This window comes from Brachionichthys hirsutus, chromosome 15 (assembly GCF_040956055.1).
Source record: "Brachionichthys hirsutus isolate HB-005 chromosome 15, CSIRO-AGI_Bhir_v1, whole genome shotgun sequence".
Taxonomy (NCBI): Eukaryota; Metazoa; Chordata; class Actinopteri; order Lophiiformes; family Brachionichthyidae; genus Brachionichthys; species Brachionichthys hirsutus.
In genome coordinates, this window is record NC_090911.1 from 12,377,744 (window position 1) to 12,403,470 (window position 25,727).

The 25,727-nt window shown below is 55.1% G+C and overlaps 1 protein-coding gene across 1 annotated transcript; it reads left to right on the forward strand.

Moving 5' to 3' along the window:
* The first annotated feature begins 73 nt into the window (after positions 1 to 73).
* Positions 74 to 24,626, forward strand: LOC137904986 (zinc finger E-box-binding homeobox 1-like). The gene is made up of 8 exons (XM_068749211.1): positions 74 to 131; positions 16,541 to 16,720; positions 19,607 to 19,765; positions 19,843 to 20,045; positions 20,126 to 20,243; positions 20,326 to 22,034; positions 22,125 to 22,305; positions 22,845 to 24,626. Exons 1-8 carry the CDS (start codon positions 74 to 76, stop codon positions 24,089 to 24,091), a joined length of 3,855 nt encoding a protein of 1,284 aa, XP_068605312.1. The 3' UTR covers positions 24,092 to 24,626.
* Positions 24,627 to 25,727: the final 1,101 nt, after the last annotated feature.

A 25,727-nucleotide genomic window follows, 5' to 3' on the forward strand; every position in this document is an offset into this window, starting at 1 on the left:
GCGGCAGGAGGAGGAGGAGGAGGAGGAGGAGGTGACTCTCGAGCGGCTGCGCCTCAGACTCAGCGAGAGGATCATGGCGGATGGCCCCAGGTGTAAGCGCAGGAAGCAGGCGAACCCGAAGCGGAGCAGCGGTGAGTCTTCCGGGGGGGCCCGGGTCGGGGCTTTCCGTCGGTAAACCGCACCGGGGACGCGTTCGGAGTGACTTGGAGCCCGTTCGGCGGAGTTCGGGGAGTGTTCGCGTCCCGGCGCGGCGGCGTACCGTTATACCTGGCCGCCGTCCCCCCGCCTAGCGGCGCACGGGGACCGTTATCCGCGCGTCCCGGGGAGCGCTCGGTGCGGGCCCGTTACCTCCCGTCGGGTCGTTCCTTCCACTTTTCCGCCACTTTCCGTCCCGCAGCAGCACTTTGGCGGCGGCGCGCGCGGGGCGCGGGGCTTTTCACGCCGCGGCGTGGCCCGCGGGGCGCAGCGTGGAGTTCAGCGGACGCGTTTCAGGGCGAGGTTGTTGCGGGGGGAGTTTCACGCCAAGTTGCGGCTCGACCCGCGCCGGACGGTGCGGGGAGCCCCTCCCTTGTGAGATAATCCAACTTTGCGTGTTTGCGTGGACGGCCCGGCGGGGAATCGAACCGTCGCGCCGAATGCGGGATGTTTTACACGGGATTCGGTTCACTTCGCCGCCGCCCCGGTGACGGCGAGCACACGGGATGTTTATTTGATCCTCCGCGTCACCCTCCCGGTAACGGCGGCGCCGCCTCACGCACCGGAGTGAAGGTGAGACTCCAGGTTGTGCTTTTGATCCTGATGAAGATTTAAACTTCGTCTTCCTCACTTTTGCGCGTCTTCGCTGCGCCGCGCCGGATTAGCGTTACTAATGGACGCGGCGGGTTTACCGGCGGGTCTTCGGCTCGAGTCCCGTTACCGGCGGGTCTTCGGCTCGAGTCCCGTTACCGGCGGGTCTTCGGCTCGAGTCCCTCGCTGATGGTTCCGACGCCACATGTTCGGACGTCGCTTCTCGCACCTGTCGGTTCGGGATCATCAAACGTCAATAATGATTATTTTTTCGGAGTTTATTTGTAATAATCATTTAATATCGTCTATTACTGCTTTATAACGCTTCCCTCTGAGTAATAGTCTTTATTATGAAGTAAAACATGAAAGCATCGTTTAGATTCTGATATTATAATAGATCCGGAGCCTCGGCCCCCCATTGGTCGGTTTCTCACCTGTCCTCGCCCCTCCTACGTCACACCAGCCAATAAATGAATATATTTTTAGACACCGTTCTGAGGTACGGCGGCGTGTGAGCTGGGGGGCGGGGCGGTGACTGCGGGTCCGTGCAGGAGCCATCATCATCATCATCGTCATCGTCATCGTCATGTTTACCTGAACGCGGATAACGGGGCTGACAAATGGCCTAGAAATAGACCGGAACGACACCTGCGGCTCTCCGGTAACGGAACAGGACCCGCTCGCCGGTTCCCCGCAGCTCTGCGTCGCGCAAAACCGCTCCAGATGTCAACGTGTGCAGGTAGAGATGATTTATTCCGGGGGGGGGGGATGGATGGATGCTCGCCTCCCGTCATTCTCGCGCATTTCTGACCCGCATGTTCGTGTTTTATGTCGCTGTGTGTGTGTGCGTGTGCGTGCGTGATCGTTGCGCGTGAGGAGGAGGTTAATCCCCGCCGCGTCCACCGTCGACCCCCCCGTTTCCATCTATTGTGTTGCGGTAATTCGTTCTAGTTTCCTGCGCGGGGGGGGGGCGTCGCTGCGGTGAAGGCGGGGCTGCTGCTTTTCTCCTGGGCTCGTGACCGCCAGGTGGACGCTCGGTGACGCAACACCTTAGCGGATTTATCCGTGGTGCCCGCCGCGCACACGTTAATGCCCCCCCCCCCTCCTTTTTCCCAGACGCGTGACGTCATATGAAAGCATCCCGCATGGAACGGGGTGCGTTGATTTTCCGCACGGCGCTTCCTTTGTTTCGGTTCCGCCGGTTCTGAGGGGTCGCAGCCTGAGCCCGTGGGCGCGCGAGCCCCGGTTAATGTCACGTGACCTCCAGCCTGTCATCGCAGCAGCTGCTGATGCTACCAGCTAAAGGCTCCGGTTGCTGCGGGTCACGTGATCCTATTGTTTTGCTCAAGGTGCGCAAACTTTCTCGTATTTTTTTATTCCCATCCGGCTGCGTCAGCATTTTCTCTCGCAGTTGTAGTTTTTATCTGTAGTTCTCACCTCGGCTGACTCATCGCTGGTGTCAGCTACTTTTTTGCCACTTCCGGCTAGCTGGTTGCCATAGCGACGCCATCCAAGAACCGTCTGATCTGCGCCTCTCATCAGCTATTAGCGGCAAAGAGGTCTGAACACAATCTGCAGCTGCTAATGTAGCTTAGCATTTAAGATAAGTGGGCGTGGGCTTGTGCCGCGTGGCGCGTTCTGTCCATTGATGATGCGGTGATGATTCTCTCCAGCCAATCAGAGCGCTGCGGCCTCACCGTGATTCTCTCCGTCACGCTAGCTTCACGGCAGAACGCCGGCGTGCTTTTTAGAGATGTGGGCGCCGCTACGCCGCCATTGTCCGGCTCAGCGTTCATTAACAAAGGAGGTGCGGAGGAGGGTCCTCACGGGGGGGGGGGTCCTCCGGGGGTTCCCATCAAAGAGTCACCTCACAGTGACATGAATGGCATGAACTAAATCCGGATTATTTTCTCCTTATACTTGATCTGTTGTAACAACAACAACAAAGCAGAATGCCTGCCTGTTTTCAAAGCACCGAATCTTCCCACCTGAGAATCTGGAGGCAGATTATTTGAGTATTTTCACGTTGACGGCTGTTCCGAGCTCTTGTTTAGAAGCTGGAGGAGCTCGTGCAGCGGAGGGAGGCCCGGCGGCGGCGGCGGCGGCGGCGGCGGTTTGTTAAACGTTGTGTTTGCTGGAATGATGCGCTGCTTTGAAGGGGCCGGCGCTCACCTGACCCGACCCGGGACGGTCACACCTTAGAGCTGCTGCGTCCTGCGTGGAATACGAAGGGGGGGGGGGACCGTTCAGTCGGTGTGTGCAGCGCCACCGCATGTCGACCCTCTGCAGGTATCCTGCAGAAGCACCGCCCCCCCCCCCGGTGCATTTCCTCTTGCAGGTTTGTGGATCAGATCGCTCTCAGCTGGGCTGTAATCTAACACTGCAGTTTATGGAGGAGAGGAATGCAGCCTGGTGTTAGCATAGCATAGGATAAACACAGCAGCGACTGCCGGGTCCGGGCCGGCGCCGGGCCCACAACCACGAGGCAGCTAGCAGTAGTTAGCGTTTCATTTAGCTGCTAATTATGTAGGCAGCAGTCACGACAGGGAAAGCTCCCGGATCGCCGCGGTCGTGTTTCTCCATTTGCTCCCACTTTTCCAGAGCCAATCCCTGCTTGGTATGGGGGAGAGGCGGGGTTACACCCCGGCTGCGTCGCCAGCGCATCACAGAGACAGACACACACAAACACACTCACACGCTTTGGACAATTTAGAGTGTTCAGTTCACCTAAATTCCATGTTTTTGGAGGCGGGAGAAAACCCAAACTGTGCACGGATCGGATTCAAACCCGCCATCGCTGTGAGGCATTAGCGCTAACCACTACGCCACCGCGCCGCCCCCTGCTGACGTGAGAGTGAATCGGTGTTTTAAAGGAGAATCTCTCGCGACGCACAGATTTGCTGTCATTGGCGTGTTCAAACCGCCTGGCTGTGATTGGTCCGTTTTCTGGAGGCGCTCCAGCTGAGCCACGCCTCCTCTCAGATAACAGCCGTTTGTTGGTTTGTTGGTTTGTTGGTTTGTTTGTTTGTTGCTGTAATCAGCGGCGCTCGAGTGATCCGTCTGATCCGCTGTCGGGGCCAACGCCAGTCAGGTTTAGCTTTCGTGGTGAAACCGTCTCTGATGCCGCAGCGCCTGTGATCAGCTGATCGACGGCTGATTGCGTTTCACTTTAACGTGTGTCCATAAAATAATAAAACTCGTCTCTGCAGTCGATGAGAGTAGCAGGTGCTAATTGCTCCTCATCCATTGGTCGACCGCTCATGTTACTTTCTCCTTGTGTTTAAGAGCCTGGGGCTGCGAGTGTGTGTGTGTGTGCGCGCGCGCGCGTGTGTGTATTCGTTGCACAAATGGGCCTTTGGAATGACAAAGCACTGCAGGATGTCTTTAGCAAGTCAGCATTAACTCCTCCCTTTGCCTTTTATGGTGCAGAGGGGGAGGTGCATCAGTTCTGTGACTAATTGAGTAGTGTGTGTGTGTGTGTGTGTGTGTGTGTGTGCGCGCATTAAGGTGGGAAACTGCTACTTTCCTCCGGACTTTGCATAACAACGCCGCTCGGCTTGTTCTGATTTCCATGCATCGCCGTGGCGACCGGAGGAGAAGCAGCGGTTCCTGCTGATTCTGTCGGGTTCTGGTCGGTTCTGGTCGGACGGAGGTCGATAAAGATACCTGAACACATCAAGGCAGGAGGGGATGACTCAATACGGCCTGATAAATATGCACCAGCTTCAGATGCCTTTAAAAATACACACCAGAGTTTATGAAGTCGTTGCAGGTTGTTTCTGGACGTTAGCTGCTAACTGCTGCTAGCTGGTTTTAAACGTCCTGGTTGTGGGTCGCCAACGTGGATTTTAGGCCCTGAGAAGGTTGTTACGTCATCAAACAGCACTGTGGAGACGACCCCCTACACACACACACAGAGGTCAGAGGTCAAATGTCAGAATGCAACAGAGGAAGACGCACAAAGGCTGGCTCTTATTAGCATGACGTCATTAGAAATAGTTTGTTTGACGCTTACCTAAAACGTCACGCGAGCCGCTATGCTAGCCGCTAACGACGCTGTGCTAGCCATGGCCACACGGTCTCTGCGCTCTTGATATTCCTACTTCAGCTGCAGAAATGAGTTTATTCACACGTTCCAAACGCCACAAATAAAATTACAGCCGAGTGTTTTCATTTAGAAAGCCGCTGTAGTCAGCAAAGTTAAGATTGTGTCGCGCTAATAGAAAATACGGAAGCAAGCGTCGGGCTTTCGTGAAGTCTTCCATGTTCGAGTGAAACAAGATTAGAGCAGAGCCATCGGAACTCACAGCGCCATTTAAAATTGATGTTAAGCAGGCGGTTTCCTCGCAGCCGCCTCCGCTTGAGAAAAGCTGAAGCTGGAATCTGAGTTTCTGCCTCCGGCGCCGCCGGTGCTGGAAACCAACACATTTCCACACGTAACCTGCTTTTGCTGTTCCCTTTCATCGTCCTCATTAAACCACCTGAATATTCATGCGTTCAAGAGGCTCCCAGCAGCTAAGACCCGAATCAGTGCCGCGGTGCCGGAGCGACCCGGTTTATCGGGTTTTGCACCAGCATCCCGCCTGCGTGCATTAAAACTCCTCCGCAGGAGCGTTAGATGAGTTTTGTCGCTTATATGTGCATGCAGGCCAGATTGTCACAAGAAAGAGTCTCATTCAAAGGGTGTGTGGGTGAGGTGGGGGGGGGGGCAGGGGGGGGGGCACTCTTTCACTCTCAGCTGGTGGGAAACTCCTCTCCCTCTCCTTTGGTGGCGGCACAATTTGCATATTCTGCCATCCTCCATTCTTTCTTTCTCCTCCCGCCTAAGCAGAACAGAAGCCTCCATGCTGCAGCTCAGAGGGAGTCTGTGGAAAGCTCCGGGACTCGGGCGTCCACCAGAGACCGTGTCCCGGCCCCCCTGCATGTGGGTCGCCGAAGTCGCCTCTCGTAGTTTTCTTTATGTGCTGCTCTTAAAAGTGGGACACATCTCAAAGGTGCCCCGGAAAGAAAACAAGTGCAGAAAAGTGAGGAGAAAAAGACCAGGACGAAGACGAAGGCCCGGTTCTGGTGGATCGGGCCGAGCAAAACGGGAGAGCAAAGTTAAAGTCCAGTTTACTGAACTTGAGTGGCATGTTAAAAGCTCATCTGTGAATCCTGCAGGAGGAGCAGGAGAGGTGCCAACCCCCCCCCCCCCCCCCCGGTGGGCTGGAGCACATGAATCATGGACAGGTGGGTTAGCATGGGCGGGACTCACTAAAGGCCCCCCAGGGACCTCGGGGAGTGCAGCAGCAACAGGACGGGTGGGAGTGGAGGAGATAATTAAATCAGTTCACAGGAGAGGAGTTATCCTCCTCTCTGCCCCCCTGCTAGATCTGGCTGTGATTGGTTCTGCCTGGCTGTGATTGGTTGGATCTGGCTGTGATTGGTTCTGACTGGCTGTGATTGGTGGCCGGCCGTCATTCCGGTTGGGAAGTGGGCCTACGGAGACTCAGACGTGTTGATTGATAATTGAAAATGTTGTGATTGGTGGATCGGTGGTGCTCCGCCCTCCCAGGGCGAGGGTCTGGGATGAGGATGAGGAGGGGGACGCCTCGTGCACGTCTTTTCACATCCGACAATCCGGAGTCAGATCCGTTTGTCGATGCAGGAACGTTCGCAGTCGTACTTTTAAAGATCCTTCAGATTCACGGTGGAGGCTGAAAGAAAGGACGCGATGCTATTGAATTTCAGGTGATGGCTGCTAATTGGCCCCCCCAGAGGTTGGTGTGTGTGTGTGAGTGTGTGTGTGTGTGTGTGTGTGTGCGTGTGGGATGCAGACTTGATGAAGCCGTTAGGGTAAAGTGTGGGGCGCTCCCTGAGTGCTGTGCTTTAGTCTCCCCGCTCCCTGAGGAGGTGCGCTAATGGAGGTGTGTCGTCGTCCCCCCCCCCCCCCCCTGATGAATTACACCCGGGCTGGACGGATGGAGCGACGACATCGCCGGGGGCGACGCTTCTGTAATTCAGGAGGCTGTTGCTCTCTGATTTGTTGGTTTTTTTGTTGAGCTGTAGCCACGAAGCGACGCCTTCGTACCGGAGCCGTGACAACAGCACCTCCTCCCGCCCCCCCCCCCCCCCCCTCCCTCCTGCCATGGAGTCACATGACTGCAGCATTTCACACGGACTCCTGTCATAGGTCGATGGGGGAGGTGATCAGCCGTGTTTTTCTGATGATTGGGTAGAAAAGAACTACAAATACAACAGGAGTCGACCCGCCAATGTTAGCTAATGTGCTAACCGCTAACAGCCTGACTGGAAAGAAACGATCCCAGATCCCAGATTGGATTTCAGACTCCCTGAACATCATAAAATAAAGATGAGCTTCCGCCGTCCGTCGCTGGGGGCTCATCGGATACTGATGTCAGCACATCTCCTGGTTTTTATTTTTATTTTTATCTCTTATTTAATGAAATATCTTTGGGTCTTAGACCCGGCAAGTTGAAAATGTCACTTTTAGCTTCGGGAAATTCTCGATCATCTGCCATTTCAAAGAGCGCACAGTCAGAAGTTTAATCCGCTCTTAATGTTTTCAATCGACCCTCATTAGCTGCAGCGCTAACGTGGCGTTAGCTCGGGAGAGGTCGGGCCGTTTCGAGCTCCTTGAAGGTTCCTTTGATGATGGAGTCCTCATATCAATGCAACAGGTTCGTGTTAGCGTGTTGCATTTAGCTGGTGGCGATAGCCATCTGCCCGACAGGTGCAGCAGATGATGTGGTTGCTGCCCAGGTGTGCGTTGGGGGCGGTTCCAATAAAAGGCCAGTCTGACACAGACGTGAGAAATTATAAAGGAGGTTATTTCCCCTCTTCAACAGTGAAGCTCTTGATCCACCCGACAGGTGTGTTTCATCAAGGAGCTGATTAAACAGCATCATTCTCACCTGTGTGTGTCTGTGTGTGTGTGTGTGTGTGTGTGTGTGTTCTATACCCTTCCCGGTGCAGCAGGTGCGCTCCGGTTTCATCCTCAGTTACAGGTCTCATAAAAACGGTTACAGCTGGCAGACCTCCTTATAAAACACTCCTCCCATTGCGTGAGCCGCGCCTCCTCAGGACAGACTCGCTCGCTCTCACTCTCCAAATAGGAGTTTTTTTTGTAACGACGTACGCGTTTAACCCGTTATCTACGATCGTAGCACCGGCGCTATTGTTGTCTACGCCTGGTGTTAACGGTAATCATGCACTGGACACGGAGAACCGGCGCCGGTGCTCCGGTCGAAGAGACCGATTTTGACCAGCAGGTAACCAATTTTAATTTATTCTGACAATTTAGATTGAAGCGTCAACAACTTCTTCAGTCCTGTTGTAAATTAGCATTAATTGGTTGGAGATTAACTAGCTTGGATGCTAGCTTTCTTTTTTATATGAATTCAATAACTTTAAGCCTATTAAAGTTGGCCCGTTTACTAAAAACTGACTCCAGCATCATATTCCAGGAACCGGTACCATCTTTATTAAAACCTACAAATAAGACGTGTCAGAATTAAGATCCTCGGAGTGATAATTGATCCCAGATAGTCCTGAGCTTCCTGTATTAAATGTCTTCAGCTGGACCTCCTCTGACTCTCAGGGGTCCGGTTGAACTTCTAACCAACCCAACAGCTCTGGGTACCCGGGGACAGTCTCTCATCCAGCCTCATGCTTCCCGTCCTCTCGGCCTCTCAGAGCAGGGAACTAGCATCCAGACATTAGCGCTGCGGCCATCATTTAGCAAAGGTAAAACTGAGGCGCCGCCCGCAGAGCTCGCCGCCGTCGCCGCCAAGTCCTGCCGTGCATTATTAGATGGCCGACTTTAAACCGACGGCGTCAACAAGATGTAAAATGATGAGATGCTGTGAAGTCGGCTGCTGGCGGTGGAGAGATCTTGGAGGAGGGGGGGAAGGGAAGGCGGCGCCAGGACTGCTCCTGTTTTTGCAGCGCATATCTCTGCAGCTGTTAGCTTAGCTTTCTAGCCTCCTGCTGTTTTAAATCACGTCTTCAGACTCTGTTACCCAGATCCGGTAAAATGTAAAGAAAGTGTTTTTGTGTTGGAATCCAAACCTGTGATAGCTTTTAGCCCTGAGCTAACATGACCGGGTTTGGTCTTCTGTGTTGGACGCAGCGTTAGCGTTAGCGTTAATGCAGGGACAGCATATAAACCATGTGGCTTTGCCTTTAAGGAACCTTTACGGCCCGTTTCAGGAGGGAAACCGATCTCACCTTACAGCTGACCTCAGCTTGCGTTTGTGACACAACTCCAACTCGTGTGTGTGCGTTTTGGCACGTTTGCTAAAGCTCCAAGGAGACCCACGTAGCCTTAAGCTTAGCACATGTTTTAGCTTAGCCTTAGCCAAGTAAAGCAGAGTGCAGACACAGATCCAGGTGGGACGCACGTCCGCCGTGAGCTGGCGTTCGTTGCAGGAGCAGCTAAACACAGACATGTCATAATCATCCCCAGTTTTCAGCGATGCTAAGCAGCTGCTTGAAACCGGAGCCCACAGCCGTCCGAAACATTTCCCAAGGAGTTTTCATCCAGGGAGGGAGCGTGATCGGAATACTGAGCAGGAAACGTAGTGGAGCTGGTGCTACGTTTTAGATCACGACCGCAGCGGAACCGGCCGGGGCATAAATCAGGCCCACAGATCGTTATTGATAAGGTGGAAGTGTTTCTTCCCGTTCGGAACGCTGTGTCCGACGTTAGCCGGAGCGCAGATCCATTCTGGAGGACTAGAAAAGGACGGGACTCCGGCGGCCCAGACCAATACGAAGGATTTATGTGCTAGATATATTCTGGCAGCAGCCTACGCAGGCTCCAGATAAATCGGCTGCAGCTTATTGATCAGGGGAATGTTTCTGCATTACCTGATTACCTATCGGATATCCTCTGTTTGCCATCAATGAAAGGTGGAGGCAAAGCCTAATGGACAGAATTCAATTAGTCCCCGTCCAAATTGAAAATCTGTCATTTGTAGCAGGTCTGGGAGAAGCAGGGTGTGAACTGAGTACCCGGTCCTCCGTCCGGAACCGGAGCCAGGGAGGTTTGTTTGTGTGCTAGTTAGCATGATTAGCATGAACATTGGCCCTAGCATGTCCTCGAGGACGATTCATTTTGGGAGTGATCCTGATCAGGAAACGTTTGTAAAGGTTCTTCAACACGTTGAAGCAGAATCATAAAACAAGCGCCTCCTTGTTGTCTTTAAATGCGTCACTTATTGTAGTTTTGTTACTTTGCCGTGTTTCTCTGACTCTCCGGGGGCTGAACCCGAACCCAAGCGGTTCTGGCTCCCGTCTCCACGCTAACGTTTACTGCTGCTTTCTCCTCTCCTTCGCCTCATGTGGCGAGAGGCCATGTGCTCACGGCTTCTCCTCCCCCCTCCTCCCTGACCTGTCCTTCTGCCCCCTCCCCCTCCCCTCATGATGGCGCTGACCTTTCCGACCTCTTTAGCGCTCGTTGGCTGCACAGAATCTCTGGCCTCTGGTCTTACTCTGGAACACGGCTGCTGCCTTCATGGTCCGTCCGTCAGCGTGATGCGTTCAGGGGCGTGAATCACACTCACTTTTTCCTAGCGGGCTTGAGACTCACTATGAGACTTTTAACGTCTCATAAAAGACGCCGCGGTCGACTGACTTGAGGGCCGGATTACAAAACGGTCTGACAGAACAAAAAACGCCTCGCAGGAAGAAGTCGTTTGCGTTTCAGGAATTTCATAGTTTGAGTGAAAAAAGAATTCTGCAGTACCTTTAATTTGAAGTGAACACAGGAAGTGTTGCGTAACGCAGGAACTTTAACAGGATGCGTGATAAACGATCGCAGCGACAGCTTCGCCTCCTCCGGCCGGTTATTGATGACGCCTCTTCAGAGGTATTTTAATGATTAGCCCCAAAACACGAGGAAGCGCCGACCGGTGGCGCTAAGCTAACCGGCTAGCCCAAGCGAGGTGACGTGTTCTGTTGGGGAGGCTAGCTGTGCTACATTTGTCAGGGTTGAGCTTCGGCTGTCGCACACACAGCTCCCGAGGAACAATGTTAGCCTGTTAGCCTGTTAGCCCCACAGAAGCAGGGCTTTACAAGAGGTCTGTAGATTCGTGTTGAGTCACAGGTGATGCATGGATGAAACACACACACACGCACGCACACACACACACACACACACAGCCTTTTAGCAAACCGACAAAATTTAATGTCGAAGTGGAACCGACATAAAAGAAATGACAAAAAGAGAGTAAAGTGCTGCTACAGCAGTTCCCCTCTCTCTCTCTCTCTCTCTCTCTCTCTCTCTCACACGTGCACACACTGCCTGTATCTCCCTCTGTCTTAGTTAAATTGAATCAGTCGCTCTTTGGCTCCTGTGCGGCCCCTGGCATCGAAATCCAAGCAATCGCATTGATTTTCTCCGTCTGACGGTCGGCCTCCTCCTCCTCGCTCACCCTGGCGTTCCGGGGATGGTCGGGTTAAGAGTCCCGACCTCTGGAGTTCGCTCACGGGCCGCCGGCCTGCTGGACCTTCGTCTGATTTATCCGGTCTTTGGTCTGCCGGCGGCGGTGCAGGCGGTGCGTCTGCGGCCCGGCGGCGGTCCGGCTGTCAGACGCGCTTCCTGCTGGGAGCGGCGCTTATGTAACGATCCCGACCCTTTCTCTCCACGAGTCCGCTTCAGAGACTCCAAGAAAACGGGGTCAGTCCAGCTCTTCTTGATTGCCTATTCTTGGCAAGGCACCCTTGAGAAGGCACACACACACACACTCACACACACACACACACACACACACACGCACTCACACACTCTTTCTGAGCTATTTTCTGCCTGACTTCAGGCCCTGCCCTCAAACTCGTCCTCGTCTGAGACTCAAAGGCTTCTCCACCAAACGACCTCCGGCTCCCGGCTGTTGGTCAAACCGGCCGGCAGACATCGTCTCCGTTCGCGCTGTGAAGGTGGGGAGACAGATGGCTCTGTGGTGGGAGGGGCCGCCAGGAAGCTAGCATCGACGCCGTCATGTGACGTGAAACATGGATGAGGGGCCGCCCCCCCCCCCGGCGGCGCATTAAAACACGTCTGTGTTATTGTTAAAGACGCCGACGATAAAAAGGTAAACTAAGGTAAACAGGAAGTGGCCACTCATCACATGAACTCCCCACTTCCGCATATGTCACATCCTGTACATGGAGGTCTGCTCACTGTGTGTGTGTGTGTGTGTGTGTGTGTGTGTGTGACAGCACGGATCTGGGCTGCAGGTATAAATCTTGCTTTATGGACTTCCGGGTTCAGAAGCTAAAATCTGGCTCTGCTCCTCTCAGATTTCTTTTGTGTCGTCAGAGGTCAGAGGTCAGGTCACGCTGAGAGACGCCCTGGAAGCTGGACATTTGTGGCTTACGCTCTGGTCACATGACGCCTCTGTTTGCATGGCTCGTTCTTTATTGTCAAACATTCAAACAGATTTTTTTATAAAATATTTTTGTAGCACTCCAGCCAGAAGGTGGCGGTGTAGCAGCTGCAGCCTCTGCTCGCTGGATGCTAACACACTTCATGGAGGGGCGGAGTTTACTGAACATTATATTCCTTTACGGCGTACCATTCCGGTTAGAGTTGTTGTTGCTTTTTTGACTAAACTCAAACTGTGAATCTGCAGATTTTGCTGACTGAGCATGAATTCCGTGTTTTTTTTTCTTCTTTATCGCGGATTTCACCGGAAGTCGAGCAGAAACGGTGCGGAAACGTTCCTCTCCACACACAGAAAGCTCTTCTTGGGCCCACGCTTGTCTCCGACCCGACGCCCGAATCCAACGGGAACAAGCATCTCGATTAACGTTCCGTGTCGGAGCAGAATTCCGCTTTCTGGACGCTTGATGAGCGTTTCAATATAAAACTCCGGCCCGGAGCTGCTTCCATCGTTCCTCCTCTCTCATTAGTGTTTATGTGACTCGCTGATGAACTCCAGTTGGATCGACGGCCTCGTAGTGTTATGTAACGCTCTGGTGCGGCGCCATCGCCTGCGGGGCGCGAGTCATTGCACGCACGCACACACACGATCGCTCTTAAAACACATCGACCAATGATCAATCAGACGAGAACCCAGACAAGCCGCCAGGTGGCGATAAATATAAGAATTAATTACCATATTAACGAGCTAGCTGTAAACACATTGACAAGCCCCTCCCTCCTCCCCCCGACACGCTTGTGGATGCGGCGCCACGCGGCGGCGGCGTCTGGTTCCTCGGGTGTCTTTCCCGGCGTCCTCTGAGTCACGTCCCAGACGGAGCCGGGGGTGAAGGACGTCGGCAGCGGCGTCCCGCCGTCCGTCCCGCCGTCCGTCGTCTGTAGGTCACCCAATAACATCCGGCAGGCTGGCGATGACGTAAGACTCGCTTCTAAGAGCGGCTTGGAAGAATCTCCGCCCATAAAAGAGTCATTGATGTTTACATTTAGGGATCATTAAAGTCAGGCATCCACGGCTGTCCTTTAAGTGACGCTGCCGTGGTCATGTGACCTCACGATGAGGCTGAGCTGTAGTGCTTTTATTTTGAAACTACTGCTCGTCGACGATGAGCTGGAAATCCTTTTAGACTCTGATGAAATGAGACGAAACGACAACGAAGACTGAACCTTGTCCCTCACTTCCTCTGTCTCTCTCACCAAACCAGAGGCTCCGCCCACTCTGAGTCTTGGACCTGTTGGAGGTTTCTTCCTGTTAAAGTCAGCTCGTGTCTCCACTGTGTCTTGGTTCTTCTCATGGAGGAACTGTTGGGATGGTCTAGATCTTAGACGGTGTGCTAAAAGGGGGGGGGGGGGGGACCTCGTGTAGGAAGCCAGACTCACCGCCGCCCCCTGGTGGTGCCATATAACAAGGAAGCAGAATAAATAAAACATGGCTCCGCCCCGCCTCCATCAGGTGTCCTGGTCCGGGTGCAGCGTGAGGCCCTTCAGGTTTCATGCAGCACTGAGGGCCCGCCCACAGAGGCCTGAACAGGAAGCAGCTGGAGAGTCCTGATTACACACACACTCGGAGCACGTTCTCGGTACTGTTATTAATCACGTGCACGAAATGAAACACACACACACACGTGGCAGATGCTCTGTGCTGGAGGGGGGGGGGTTGAATTGTTGAGAGCGACTAGCGGGGTTTTCCTATGCGTGTGTGTGTGCGTGTGCGTGTGCGTGTGTTTATAGCTGCAGTGCATGCCGTTCCAGCGGTAGTCGTGGTGTTAAATCAAGGTGATCGTGGAAACACGGGTTGTGCGCCAGGGAAACTAGCGGCCACGCCCCGGTTCTGTCTGATGACGCCGCCGCCGCCTCGTGTCTGACCTCATGTCTGACTCAGCGGAGGACGAGGTCCCTGCAGCGCTGGGGATCCGGAGCGACGGGCACGCCGTTGTAAGCCGGTGTTCCTCGGCGTACTTTACGTAACCGGATTAAAACGGAGAAACCAGATCTGAGATCTGCGTGTAAATCGGACGCGCCTCGCGTTCTGCTGCTGGAGCGGTTTATTTTCCAGACTCGGTGAACGGTCCGACTCTCAGCCAGGAACAACGTTTTCCTCCTTTTAGAACCAGGAAGCTGCTTCTCTTGCATTTTTTTTAAAGAAGATAAAACTTTAATGGTTCCTTTTGTATCTTTTTCCATAATTTCTACCTCCAGACGTGCTAATAATCCAAAACCGACTGGACCAGATTGATGTGCAGAACCCTTTGTTTCTATGCTAACGTTAGCCGCCGCTGCTGCGTGGGACTTAGCTGTCAGGTCGTCAAACATGCTAACCCCCTTAGCTTTTACATGTTTGATTTTTGTCTTCTGTTTGCGTGCCGATATTTAAAAGTAAACAAGCTAACGTGACTGTCCCTTTAAGTGGGCGGAGCCTCTCTGCAGCTGCTCACCATGTTTAAGTCTGGTCACATCTAGTAGCAGACAGACATCTTTAGTGATGCGCGCACACACACACACACGCACACACAGGGGTAATTGTCTGTTAGGGGTTTGGCAGAGGTCCCACACTGCACAGCTGCACTGGGTCAACACACGCACGCACACACGCACGCACACACACACACAGGAGGGGAGTGCTTTTTGTAGTGTGTCGTGTGTGTGTTTGTTCAGCTGTAGGCAGTGATCAATGCCTTTAATTGATGATCAATGATCGGTCGTCCTGCTATTTATTTGTTAGCTGCTGCTTGTCATTGGATAGCTTGCTGAAACCTGACCGCTAGCGCCACCATGAGGTTGAGATTTTGGGGTTAAAGTAAACATGGCGAGCAGCTGCAGAGAAGCTCCGCCCACTCACATGCACACCTTGAGCCACCTCTGAATGAGGGAGGAGTTTTAGGCGTTGAAACCGACTTTTTTACCGAGTCGTACTTTTCATTCTTCTACTTTGTGTTTCCAGGGCAGCCGACCTTTGACCCGGACACGCGGTCCGGTCCGGTCCGGTCCGGGGTCACCTGTTCCATGCAGGACGTCTGTAAACCTGCTGCCGCTCGGTTCTCGCCGTGGTTTTAGATCGAGTTTTAAATTCCTCCTTTGAATGACCCAGAATCGGTTCAGGAGTTCAGGCTGTGTTCTCATGACTCGTTAGATCCAGATTGGATCCAGATTGGATCCGGTTCCGGTTCTGAAGCAGGTCGTTGAGCAGACAGACAGAAGATGAACTGTTCATGTGTTGTTGTGATGATGTGGACAGGTGACTCACTCTGGGTCCACACACACACCCGCTCTGGTTTGATCGGTGCTGCCCCCTGTAGGCTGTGTTGGTAACTGCATCAGGAAATAAACTTTCATAAGGTTCTGGTTCTGGTTCTGGCTCGGATGGGACCTGGATGCATCCATTATGCTTTGGTGAGAATCCAAAGTCTGAGAAAAATTAGAGACGCAACTTTAATATAAATAAATAAATTGATTAATTAATTAATTAAGCATTAAGCAAAAAATGATTGAACTGATTTCTTGCAAAACGTTGCGGAGGGGAGGGGCTTGGGCCAAGCAATCCAATCAGAGACGCAGGATTGGATTTCAGACGCTGCAGCCTCTCATCGATCCTCCTGGAGGAGTGACGTACAGCAGGAGTGCGTGTGTGTGTGTGTGTGCGTGTGTGTGCATGTGTGTGCGTGTGTGTGTGTGTGTGTGTGTGTGCGTGTAGTGTGTGTGTGCGTGTGTGTGTGTGTGTGTGTGCGTGTAGTGTGTGTGTGCGTGTGTGTGTGTGCGTGTGTGTGTGTGCGTGTGTGTGTGTGTGTGTGTGCGTGTAGTGTGTGTGTGCGTGTGTGTGTGTGCGTGTGTGTGTGTGCGTGTGTGTGTGTGTTCACCTGTCACCTGTAAACAAACAACCCAATACTTTCTCCTCTTTAGGCGCCTTCAGCGCTTCTGCCCAGACACACAAGCTCCCTACTGAGAGCGCACGCACACACACACACGCACACACACACTCACGCACACACACACACACGCACACACACACGCACACACGCTGAGCCCTGCCCATTTGTCACCCTGACGTCCCATTAGGAGGCTGCAGCCCTCAGACAAACCGACTGCAGCGCTAGAAAACACGTTTTACTCTCCAGCCCATCGACGGGACTTTTGTCCCGTCTGTCCAACGTGAAGACGAAGTGGACGGCTCCAGACGGTGTCCGGCGTTTGTAGCTCGGTGGAGGCTGCTTCCTCGGCCCCGCTGATGGGCTGCAGCTGATTGCGGCGGCACGCCGACGAGGAGCTCCGCCTCCCAGCGCCCACCTGCCGCTCACCTCCGCCTCTCTTCCCCCGCAGTGACAAACTTCAACAATGGCTTGGAGGCCAGCTCGGACTCCGACGACGAGGACAAGCTACACATCGTGGAGGAGGACAGCCTGCTGGAGCCCGAGGGCGCCAACGCAGACGGGACGCCTCCGCCGGGCCGCCATGCCGCCGCCGCCGCAGTGTTCCCACACAACGGCTCCCTAAACGGAGGTAAGGCGCACCGTCACTATGAGGTTCTGTCCAAGGTTTCTGCCTGTCCAAGGGAAGTTTTTCCTTGCCTCCGTCTCCAAGGCGCTTCCTGGCGTTGTGGAAATAAAAATGAACCGAATCGACGTTTCCCGGTGAATAATATGCAAATGAGACAAACTGCTTTCGGTCCGCGGCTAATGCTAGCTCGCCCTCCAGCTAGCATCTTTTCAGTTGCTCATTATCGGGATCGGCGCAACCTAAAAACGGAAGCGCCGCGGGACGGCAGCGATTGATCCGCCTGCGCCGCGTCCTCGGATCCCAACGAGCAGCCCGGCCCACGCCGGCGCCGGCGCCTGCCTTCATCTCCTGCGCAGCCGCAGCCGAGCAGGAAACACCAAAGCCGTGGAGGCGGAGCGGATGCGAGGAGCGACTGGCGTTCCTCCAGACGCTCATCCTTTCATCTCCTTGGCTTTGGTTTCCTCCTCCTCTCAGACGTCGTATGAACGCCTCCTCGCCGTTTGAAGCCGTAGGTGGCGTTCCCAATTTGGGTATTGTTAGCTGGTAATTATCCGCCGGAAGATTTGGCTGCGCTCCGGCTTCTGTTCAGCTCCCGGTCGTCCGGGTCGTCGAGGGTTCAGACGGGGGTCTCCGCTTTCGTCTCATTTCCGTCCCGGCTTCTCTTTCAGATGATTCTCATGCGGGACGGGAAACGTGGGAATGGGTCACTTTGGGAATATCGCTGAGCCGTTGATCGTCAGATTCGCCATTTGCAGTTGCACCTGCGGTCCAAAGCGTCCAAAGCGTCCAAAGCATCCAAAGCGTCCAAAGCGTCCAAAGCGTCCAAAGTGTCCAAAGTGTCCAAAGCGTCCAAAGCATCCAAAGCGTCCAAAGCGTCCAAAGCGTCCAAAGCGTCCAAAGCGTCCACAGCGTCCAAAGCGTCCAAAGCGTCCACAGCGTCCAAAGCGTCCACAGCGTCCAAAGCGTCCACAGCGTCCAAAGCGTCCACAGCGTCCAAAGCGTCCACAGCGTCCACAGCGTCCAAAGCGTCCAAAGCGTCCACAGCGTCCAAAGCGTCCACAGCGTCCACAGCGTCCAAAGCGTCCACAGCGTCCACAGCGTCCAAAGCGTCCACAGCGTCCAAAGCGTCCAAAGCGTCCCCGTCGCTCCTCGAGCAAAACATTAAACCAGGAAGTGGTCACATGACCAGAGCGCGGGAGCTCTGAAGGGAGGGAAGTCCAGGGAAAGGTTCCTGCGGAGCCGAAGCCTCCAAAGGTTTTACTTCTGGACCGTCTGACCTGTCGCACCTTTGGCTCCTCCTCCTCTGAGGGGAGAGAAGGAGGCAGGAGGAGCAGGGGGAGCAGGCGGTGCTGAGGCCGCTGCTCCCCCTGCGGGCCGGACCGGATCGATCCCGCCTGTAAATCCAACACGGACTCACAGTGACAGGCTCTGGCAAGGTATACGAGTGTGTGTGTGTGCGTGTGTGCGTGTGCGTGCGCGTGTGCGTGTGAGTGCGCCCCGTGACTTCCTGTTTTCATTCATTCTGATATTCACCATGTGTTGCAGGCCGTCTTTACTGCGCGGCTGTTTTTCGAGGCATTCAGTATAATTGTAGAGAGCGGTGGGAAAATATGCAGAGGAGGAGGAGGAGGAAGAGGAGGAGGAAGAGGAAGAGGAGGAGGAGGAGGAGGAAGGGAAGGAGGAAGGGAAGGAGGTGCACAGACAGACGCAGGTTAGAATCCGGAGGAGGAGTTAGGAGGTGGGACACACCTTTGTGCATATCGACTGGAAACCGTGACAACGGGATGACATCATCACCCGATTGGGTTCCACTCATTCGTATAAAAACAGAGGTGTCATTATTGCATCACTTCCTCCACGCCGTTTAAAGTGTGACCCTTAATGGCGTCCTCGGGTTCCCTTTGATCCAGGAGGGCAGCATGTTGTTAGCCTTTAGCGCTAACCAGCTGGTTCAGGTTTACGACGAAGAAGAAGAAGAAGAGGAGGAGGAGGAGGAGGATGGCTCTTCAGGGGTGGAACCCGATTAGGAATCATCAATACACCCACACAGGGACGCGCTGCAGAACGTCTCCAGGGAACTCGGGTGGGACGAAGGTACGAGGCAGGATGGCTCGGCACTGCCCTCTAGTGGACGGAAGGCTCGTATATTTATTATTATAGGCGTGTGTTGGCAGATTTGTGGTTAGAAATGGACGTATGACTTCCTGTCATACGTCCAGGGAGCTTAAACGGGTCTTTAGAGAGACGAAGACGAGGTGGAGGAAGAGGAGGAGGAGGAGCGTGTGAGAGAGGTAGACGAGTGGCTGAGGGGGAGGCGGGATTTGGATGAGGTCATGGGAAGCAGCGATCCGATCGTCTACAACGAGGCTCAGCAGCGCTCAGCCTGGCCCCGCCCCTCCACACGCACACACACACACACACACACACACCGCTGCACCTGTCTGCATTTACAATGTTTGATCGCCATGGCAACGCTGCTCAGGGTTGCACCCGAGTTCTCGGTCCTGTCCAATGCGAGTGAGTTAACGGTCCAACCGCTGATCGTCGGCGCGGCGACAGACATCTGGACAGCTGTGTGATGTCGCTCTGCTCCGGCCAATGAGGAGCAGACGCTCGGTGTAGCGTTTAAAACACGCCTCCCAGTTGCATTCTGGGAGACTGAAGCCTGGATCGCATTACCGGAGAACCGACGCCCCTCGGCTGACCGGAGTATCCCTTCAAGCATCGTCTTCTTCATCCTCGAGATAAAGGATGCCTCCAGTTGATGAAGAGGAACTTCATCGCAGATGATCACGAAGCATTCTGCTGCTCTAGTGGAGACGTTGTGTAACTGCACCTCAAGTTCAGAATTTACAGCACCAAACTTCCTATGTTTGCTTTTTGTTTTAGTGAAAGAAGAGTGTGCCTCAGACGAGGAGGAGGAGGAGGAGGAAGAGGAGGACACTCTGGTGGAGGAGATTCTCCAGCAGGGAGACACGCCCATCATCTACCCCGAAGCTCCCGAGGACGATCAGAGCCCAGCAGAGGCCGGCGGCGCCGACGAAAACGGTAACGTCTGCCGCCGCTTTCCCGTCTCGGGTTGGAGCTCCGCCCCTCAACGTTCCTCTTCCTGGTCTCCGTCCCAGGCACGCCGGACTCCTTCTCCCAGCTGCACACCTGCCCCTACTGCTCCCGGGGCTACAAGCGCAACGCCTCGCTGAAGGAGCACATCAAGTACCGGCACGAGACCAGCGACGACAACTACAGCTGCTCGCACTGCAGCTACACCTTCACCTACCGCTCGCAGCTGGAGAGGCACATGAGCCACCACCGGGGCAGCAGGGAGCAGGTAGCCGTAAAGCCCCCGCCCCCCCCCGCCGGCGAGCGTCTCCTTCGTGCTCCTTTCACAACCCGCTTTTTCCTTTCCAGCGTCACGCGTCTCAGTCGACGGGAGGAACGGGCGGAACCCGCAAATTCAAGTGCACCGAATGCTCCAAGGCCTTCAAGTACAAGCACCACCTGAAGGAGCACCTGCGCATTCACAGCGGTGAGTCGTTGCCCCCGGCGACCCCCCCCCGCAGCACGCCGCCGGCCGGATGTGAGCGCGCTTCCTCGCTTCTGTTTTGCAGGCGAGAAACCGTACGAGTGTTCCAACTGCAAGAAGCGATTCTCCCACTCCGGCTCCTACAGCTCCCACATCAGCAGCAAGAAGTGCGTGAGCGCGGCGCCGCCCAACGGCGTCCCCCGCTCGCTGGTCAAGCCCTCCGCCCAGGCCGCGCCGGTCGCCATCGCCCCGGCCCGCGGGATTCTGAAAGAGAAGAGCGACAGCAAGCCCCTCCAGGAGCAGCTCCCGGTCACCCAGATCAAGTCAGAACCCGTGGAGTACGAGTGCAAGCTGGCGCCGCCGGCGACTTCGGCCGGCGCCAACGGAGCGGCGAGCAGAGGGGCGGCGGCGGCTGCGGCCGCGCCTCAAGGCGTGGCGATGGTGGTGCCGACGATGGGCCTGATGTCGCCCATCAGCATTAACCTGAACGACCTGCAGAACGTTCTGAAAGTGGCGATGGACGGGAACGTGCTCAGGCAGGTGCTGGGCTCAGCCAATGGCGTCGTGGCACACGGGAAGCAAGGCGTCGTGGTCCAGCAGCCGCAGCAGCAGATCATCAGCCTGCCGGCCTTCGTGGATCACGACGGCACCACGAAGATCATCATCAACTACAGCATCAGCCCCGCCTCCGTCGCCGCCGCCGCCGCCTCCCAGCCTGCGCCGCTCGGCGACAAACACAATGCCACTCCCACTGTGAGCGCTGCTGCAGCCCCCGCCCCCAGCAAAGCAGTCAAACCCGCGACGCCAGAAGTGACCGACCTCAGCGCCGTGAAGGCGGAACCCAAAGCGGTGGCCATCACGGCGCCGGCGGCGGAAACGCCAACAGAAACTGTGAAGACTTCAGTCGCCCAAACAGCTCAGATGCCAAAAGGCGGCGGCGGCGGCACGAAGTGCTTACTCTGCGACGACTGCCCCGACAACCTGGAGGCGCTGCACCTCCTCCAGCACCGCAAGGCGGCCAACGGCGAGGCCGTGGACTCGGCCGCCGCCCTGGACCCCTCCTTCGCCGACCTGCTGAGCGAGGCCGGCGTCACGCTGGAGGAGCCGCCCGTGGAGGACCTCCTCTCGCTTCTCAAGACCTACTTCGCCTCCAACGCCAATCCCAGCGAGGCGGAGCTGGAGAGGATCTCCGAGTCGGTCAGTATTCCCGTGGACGTGGTCAGGAAGTGGTTTGCCAAAATGAACTGCGGCAAAGACCGGCGTGTCCCCAAAGAGACCGAAACCGCCGCCGCGGTCGGCTTGAGTCGGGACGGAGAGGCGGCGGACGACCAGGGAACGCCCGACAAGGCGCCCGACTCTGCCGAAGTTTCTCCTGCAGACTCCTCGCCGTTTAGCCTCAACGCCGGGGACCTGGTCATCGTGAAGAGGGAACCCGAGGACCCGGACGAGCCGCTCGACCTCTCCCTCCCCAAACACCTGGCGCCCGAAGCCAAAGCCGCCACGCCCCCGGCGAAGCAGCAGGAGCAGCCGCTCAACCTGACGTGCCTGAGGAAGGAGCGGTTTGAGGGCCGGACCATCTACGTCACCACGTCTCAGAGGGGGAGGCCGGTCAACATCGTCGGCGCCGCCCAGCTGCCCACGCTGGTGGCCATCGCCGGCCAAGGCGCCATCGGATGCCTCGGCGCCATCAACACGGCGACCAAACGCATCCTCATCCCGCAGCTCACCTACACCTACGCCGCCACGGGTGGAAGCGCCGCCGGCGCGAAGACGGTGGTGCTCAACGGCCACAAGGTTGGTGACGCTCGCCATTCTTAGTGCAGCCGGCTCGCCGCCCGCCGCAGGAAGCGTTTGCCCTACTGTTCTTGTCTCTTTGGCGTCCAGCAGCAGGACAAGAAGCCGGACAGCCCCGACGGCGTTCCCGCGCTGGACGATCCGAGCGACTCCGACTCGGCCGTCCTGACGAAGAAGCGTCGGCTGGAAAACGGCGTCTACCCCTGTGACCTTTGCTCCAAAGTCTTCCAGAAGGGCAGCTCCCTGCTCAGGCACAAATACGAACACACAGGTACGTCTTTAAAGTTAAAGCCAGGCGCCGTTTCAGCCTTTAAGCGTAAAGCCAGGCGCCATTTCAGCCTTTAAGCGTAAATCCAGGCGCCATTTCAGCCTTTAAGCGTAAATCCAGGCGCCATTTCAGCCTTTAAGCGTAAATCCAGGCGCCGTTTCAGCCTTTAAGCGTAAAGCCAGGCGCCGTTTCAGCCTTTAAGCGTAAAGCCAGGCGCCGTTTCAGCCTTTAAGCGTAAAGCCAGGCGCCGTTTCAGCCCTTAAACTTAAAGCCAGGCGCCGTTTCAGCCCTTAAACTTAAAGCCAGGCGCCGTTTCAGCCTTTAAGCGTAAAGCCAGGCGCCGTTTCAGCCCTTAAACTTAAAGCCAGGCGCCGTTTCAGCCCTTAAACTTAAAGCCAGGCGCGGTGACATGGACTCCGTTAATCCACGTTTCCTTGGTGAGGTGCAAACGGGCCTGGTGTCGTTCCTTCGGGTTCCGGCGTCTCTGAGGAAGGACGCTTGTCTTCAGGGACTGCTCTGACCCTTTGTCTCCTCGCCTGCAGGAAAACGGCCGCACGAGTGCAACATCTGCAACAAGGCCTTCAAACACAAGCACCACCTGATCGAGCACTCGCGGCTGCACTCCGGGGAGAAACCCTACCAGTGCGACAAGTGCGGGAAGCGTTTCTCCCACTCCGGATCCTACTCCCAGCACATGAACCACCGCTACTCCTACTGCAAGAAGGACGAGCCGCTCTCCATCTCCGGCTCGGGTCTGGGCACGGTTCCGTCGGAGTTCGGGAGCCCCGGCGTCGGACCGCAGTCGGACAGCCGGACCACGACCCCGCCCTCCCAACTGGACTCGGACGAGAGGGAGAGCGAAGAAGAGGAGGACGAGGACGACGAGGCCATCTGCATGGACGACATCCGGGTCATCCAGGTGGACGACGGAGAGTGCGAGATCTACGAGGGGAACTTCGACGACGACGAGGAGGAGGAGGAGGAGGAGATGACGGAGGAAGAGCTGATGAGGGAGGAGGAAGAGGCAGAAGCGCAGAGGGGGGGTCAAGACTTTGTTTGTGACGTGGTGGAGGTGGAGTTGGGGGACAATCACACGAGGGACGACGAGATGGAGGAAACGGCCGAAGAGGTGGAGGAAACAGTGGAGGGGAAAATGGAAGAGATGGAGGAAACGGCCGGAAAAGTGGAGGAAACAGCCGGAAAAGTGGAGGGGAAAATAGAGATGGAGGAAACGGCCGAAGAGGTGGAGAAAACAGCCGGAAAAGTGGAGGGGAAAATAGAAGAGATGGAGGAAACGGCCGGAAAAGTGGAGGGGAAAATAGAAGAGATGGAGGAAACGGCCGAAGAGGTTGAGGAAACAGCCGGAAAGGTGGGGGAAACGGTGGAAATGCTTGATGGAAAAGCAGAAGAGATGGACGAAATAATGGAAGAGAAGGAAGAAGATGTGGAAGAGGAGGAAGCAGCAAAAGAGGAGGTGGAAGAGAAGGAGGAAGCAGCAAAAGAGGAGGTGGAAGAGAAGGAGGAAGCAGCTGAAGAGGAGGAGGAAATAATGGAAGAGAAGGAGGAAGCCGTGGAAGAGAAGGAGGAAGCAGCAAAAGAGGAGGTGGAAGAGAAGGAGGAAGCAGCTGAAGAGGAGGAGGAAATAATGGAAGAGAAGGAGGAAGCAGCAAAAGAGGAGGTGGAAGAGAAGGAGGAAGCAGCTGAAGAGGAGGAAGTATCGGAAGAGAAGGAGGACAAAGACAAAAGTGTCGGCGCCGAACCCACAGAGGAAGCGGCGAAGGACGAATGAAGGAACAGTTCCAAGTCGTCGGCCGTTAACGTCGACGGAACTGCAGAGAAGCTCCGGCGGTTCGACGACGACCGACCGGATGCTAACGGTCCACTACTGTGTACAAAAACCCAGGTGTGCCTGAACGAAAAAACAAAAAAAACTTGTGAAATGAAATATCAGTGTTAACAATTGTTTATAGAAGTGCAGATTTTAACGCGCCCATCTTGTTCGCCTCGTTACGGAGACACCCCGGGTTGTTTTAGCGTCTGTCTTCGTTTGGTCAGTGTTACTAGCATCGTTACTAGCATCGCTCCGTTTGATTTTAACCTGTAAAGTCCAGAGAGATTTCTATACCTTTTTATTGCCAATGAAGTTTCCTAAAATCAGTATTTTATTGAGTTCTGCGAACAAAACGAACCTCTGCACTACAGTATTCCTGGTTTACCTGTGGATACATGCCTCACGCATCGTATGCCCGTCAGTGTTATGTGCGTACACTAGCTAGCCAGATGTTGTCTGTGTTAGCCTTTGCTAGCTAGCATTACCTTTGTTTTCAGTTGGACTGTTAGCCTTAAGGAAAACAAAGCATTCTTGGGGGGGGGGGGGGGATGGGGGGCGTGGCATCTGAACATCATAACCAAATTTGTCCTATCAGGGAAGTTAGAGTCACGACCTCAAAGCCAGCATCAGGGCGCCGGCGTTTTGCGACCAGGCAAGTGGGATCGGATCCGCCCGACCCGCTTCGGCCGGTAATGGGCGCCGAAACGCCGGCGCCCATTACTACGAAGCTTCTCCTTGTTTTGGTGGACTTGAGCTCTGAGTTGAGTTCAGTGTTGTTAGCTTGATGATGACGTCATGCTGTGTGTGTGTGTGTGTGTGCGTGCGCGTGTGTGTGAAGGAGCCGCTTCTGGCTCCGCCCCGATGCCTCCAGCCTTATGCAAGACCTGCGTGCTGTTAAAAGTGCCATTGACCAGTGTTATCGTTTCTCCTCCTGTCACGTAGCCAGTATTACGTCCCTCCGCTCCTGACACCAGAACCACGTTCACTGATTGTTTGTCGACTTCCACAGAACAGCAGCGTTGTCACGGTAACGGGAAACGATTGGTTTGAGCGCTTTAACTTGCGGCCCTTCAGTTTTACGGCCTCGTTTTGACCCGTTTATCCCTTTAAAGCTACCGTAGGGCGGTGTATCCGTGCGCCAGACCCGGACCCGTCTGGGACCGGGCCCCACTCAGAGCTGAGCGGTTCGGACCCGAGGCTAGTCAGGAAGTTACCGATTGCTCAACTGATGACTTGTTTGAGCCGTCAGACGCGATACGAAGCGGCAGCTTTCAGTATTCCGGTTTCGAAACCGAACGCCGAGCGCCACAGACTTTAGATGGGAGGCGCCGTCGATGCTCGAGCGCTTACCTGTGGATACAAACGGCTCGCCAAGGCGACGCGATCGGTTCCCACCTGATGCGTGAAGAAAAAGAGAAACCCGACGTTTGTTTACGTGAATGTTCCGTTCGGCAGGCTCAGGAAGACAAAAAAATCAAAGTTAAAAAAATTTAAATGGTGACGATTTTGACTTGTGCACTTGTTTCTGTTACTACAAAAGGTCGTGTCACGCTGTCCCGCACTTCAGGAAGCAAACGTTGGTGAATGTGGGCTC

What these genes read in the sequence shown, in the direction of transcription:
- LOC137904986 (XM_068749211.1), top strand. Translation starts at nt 74, where the DNA reads ATGGCGGATGGCCCCAGGTGTAAGCGCAGGAAGCAGGCGAACCCGAAG. An exon ending in GAACCCGAAGCGGAGCAGCG is followed by an intron (nt 132 to 16,540) that starts GTGAGTCTTCCG and finishes CTTCCCCCGCAG; the next exon opens with TGACAAACTTCAACAATGGC. An exon ending in CAACGGCTCCCTAAACGGAG is followed by an intron (nt 16,721 to 19,606) that starts GTAAGGCGCACC and finishes TTTTTGTTTTAG; the next exon opens with TGAAAGAAGAGTGTGCCTCA.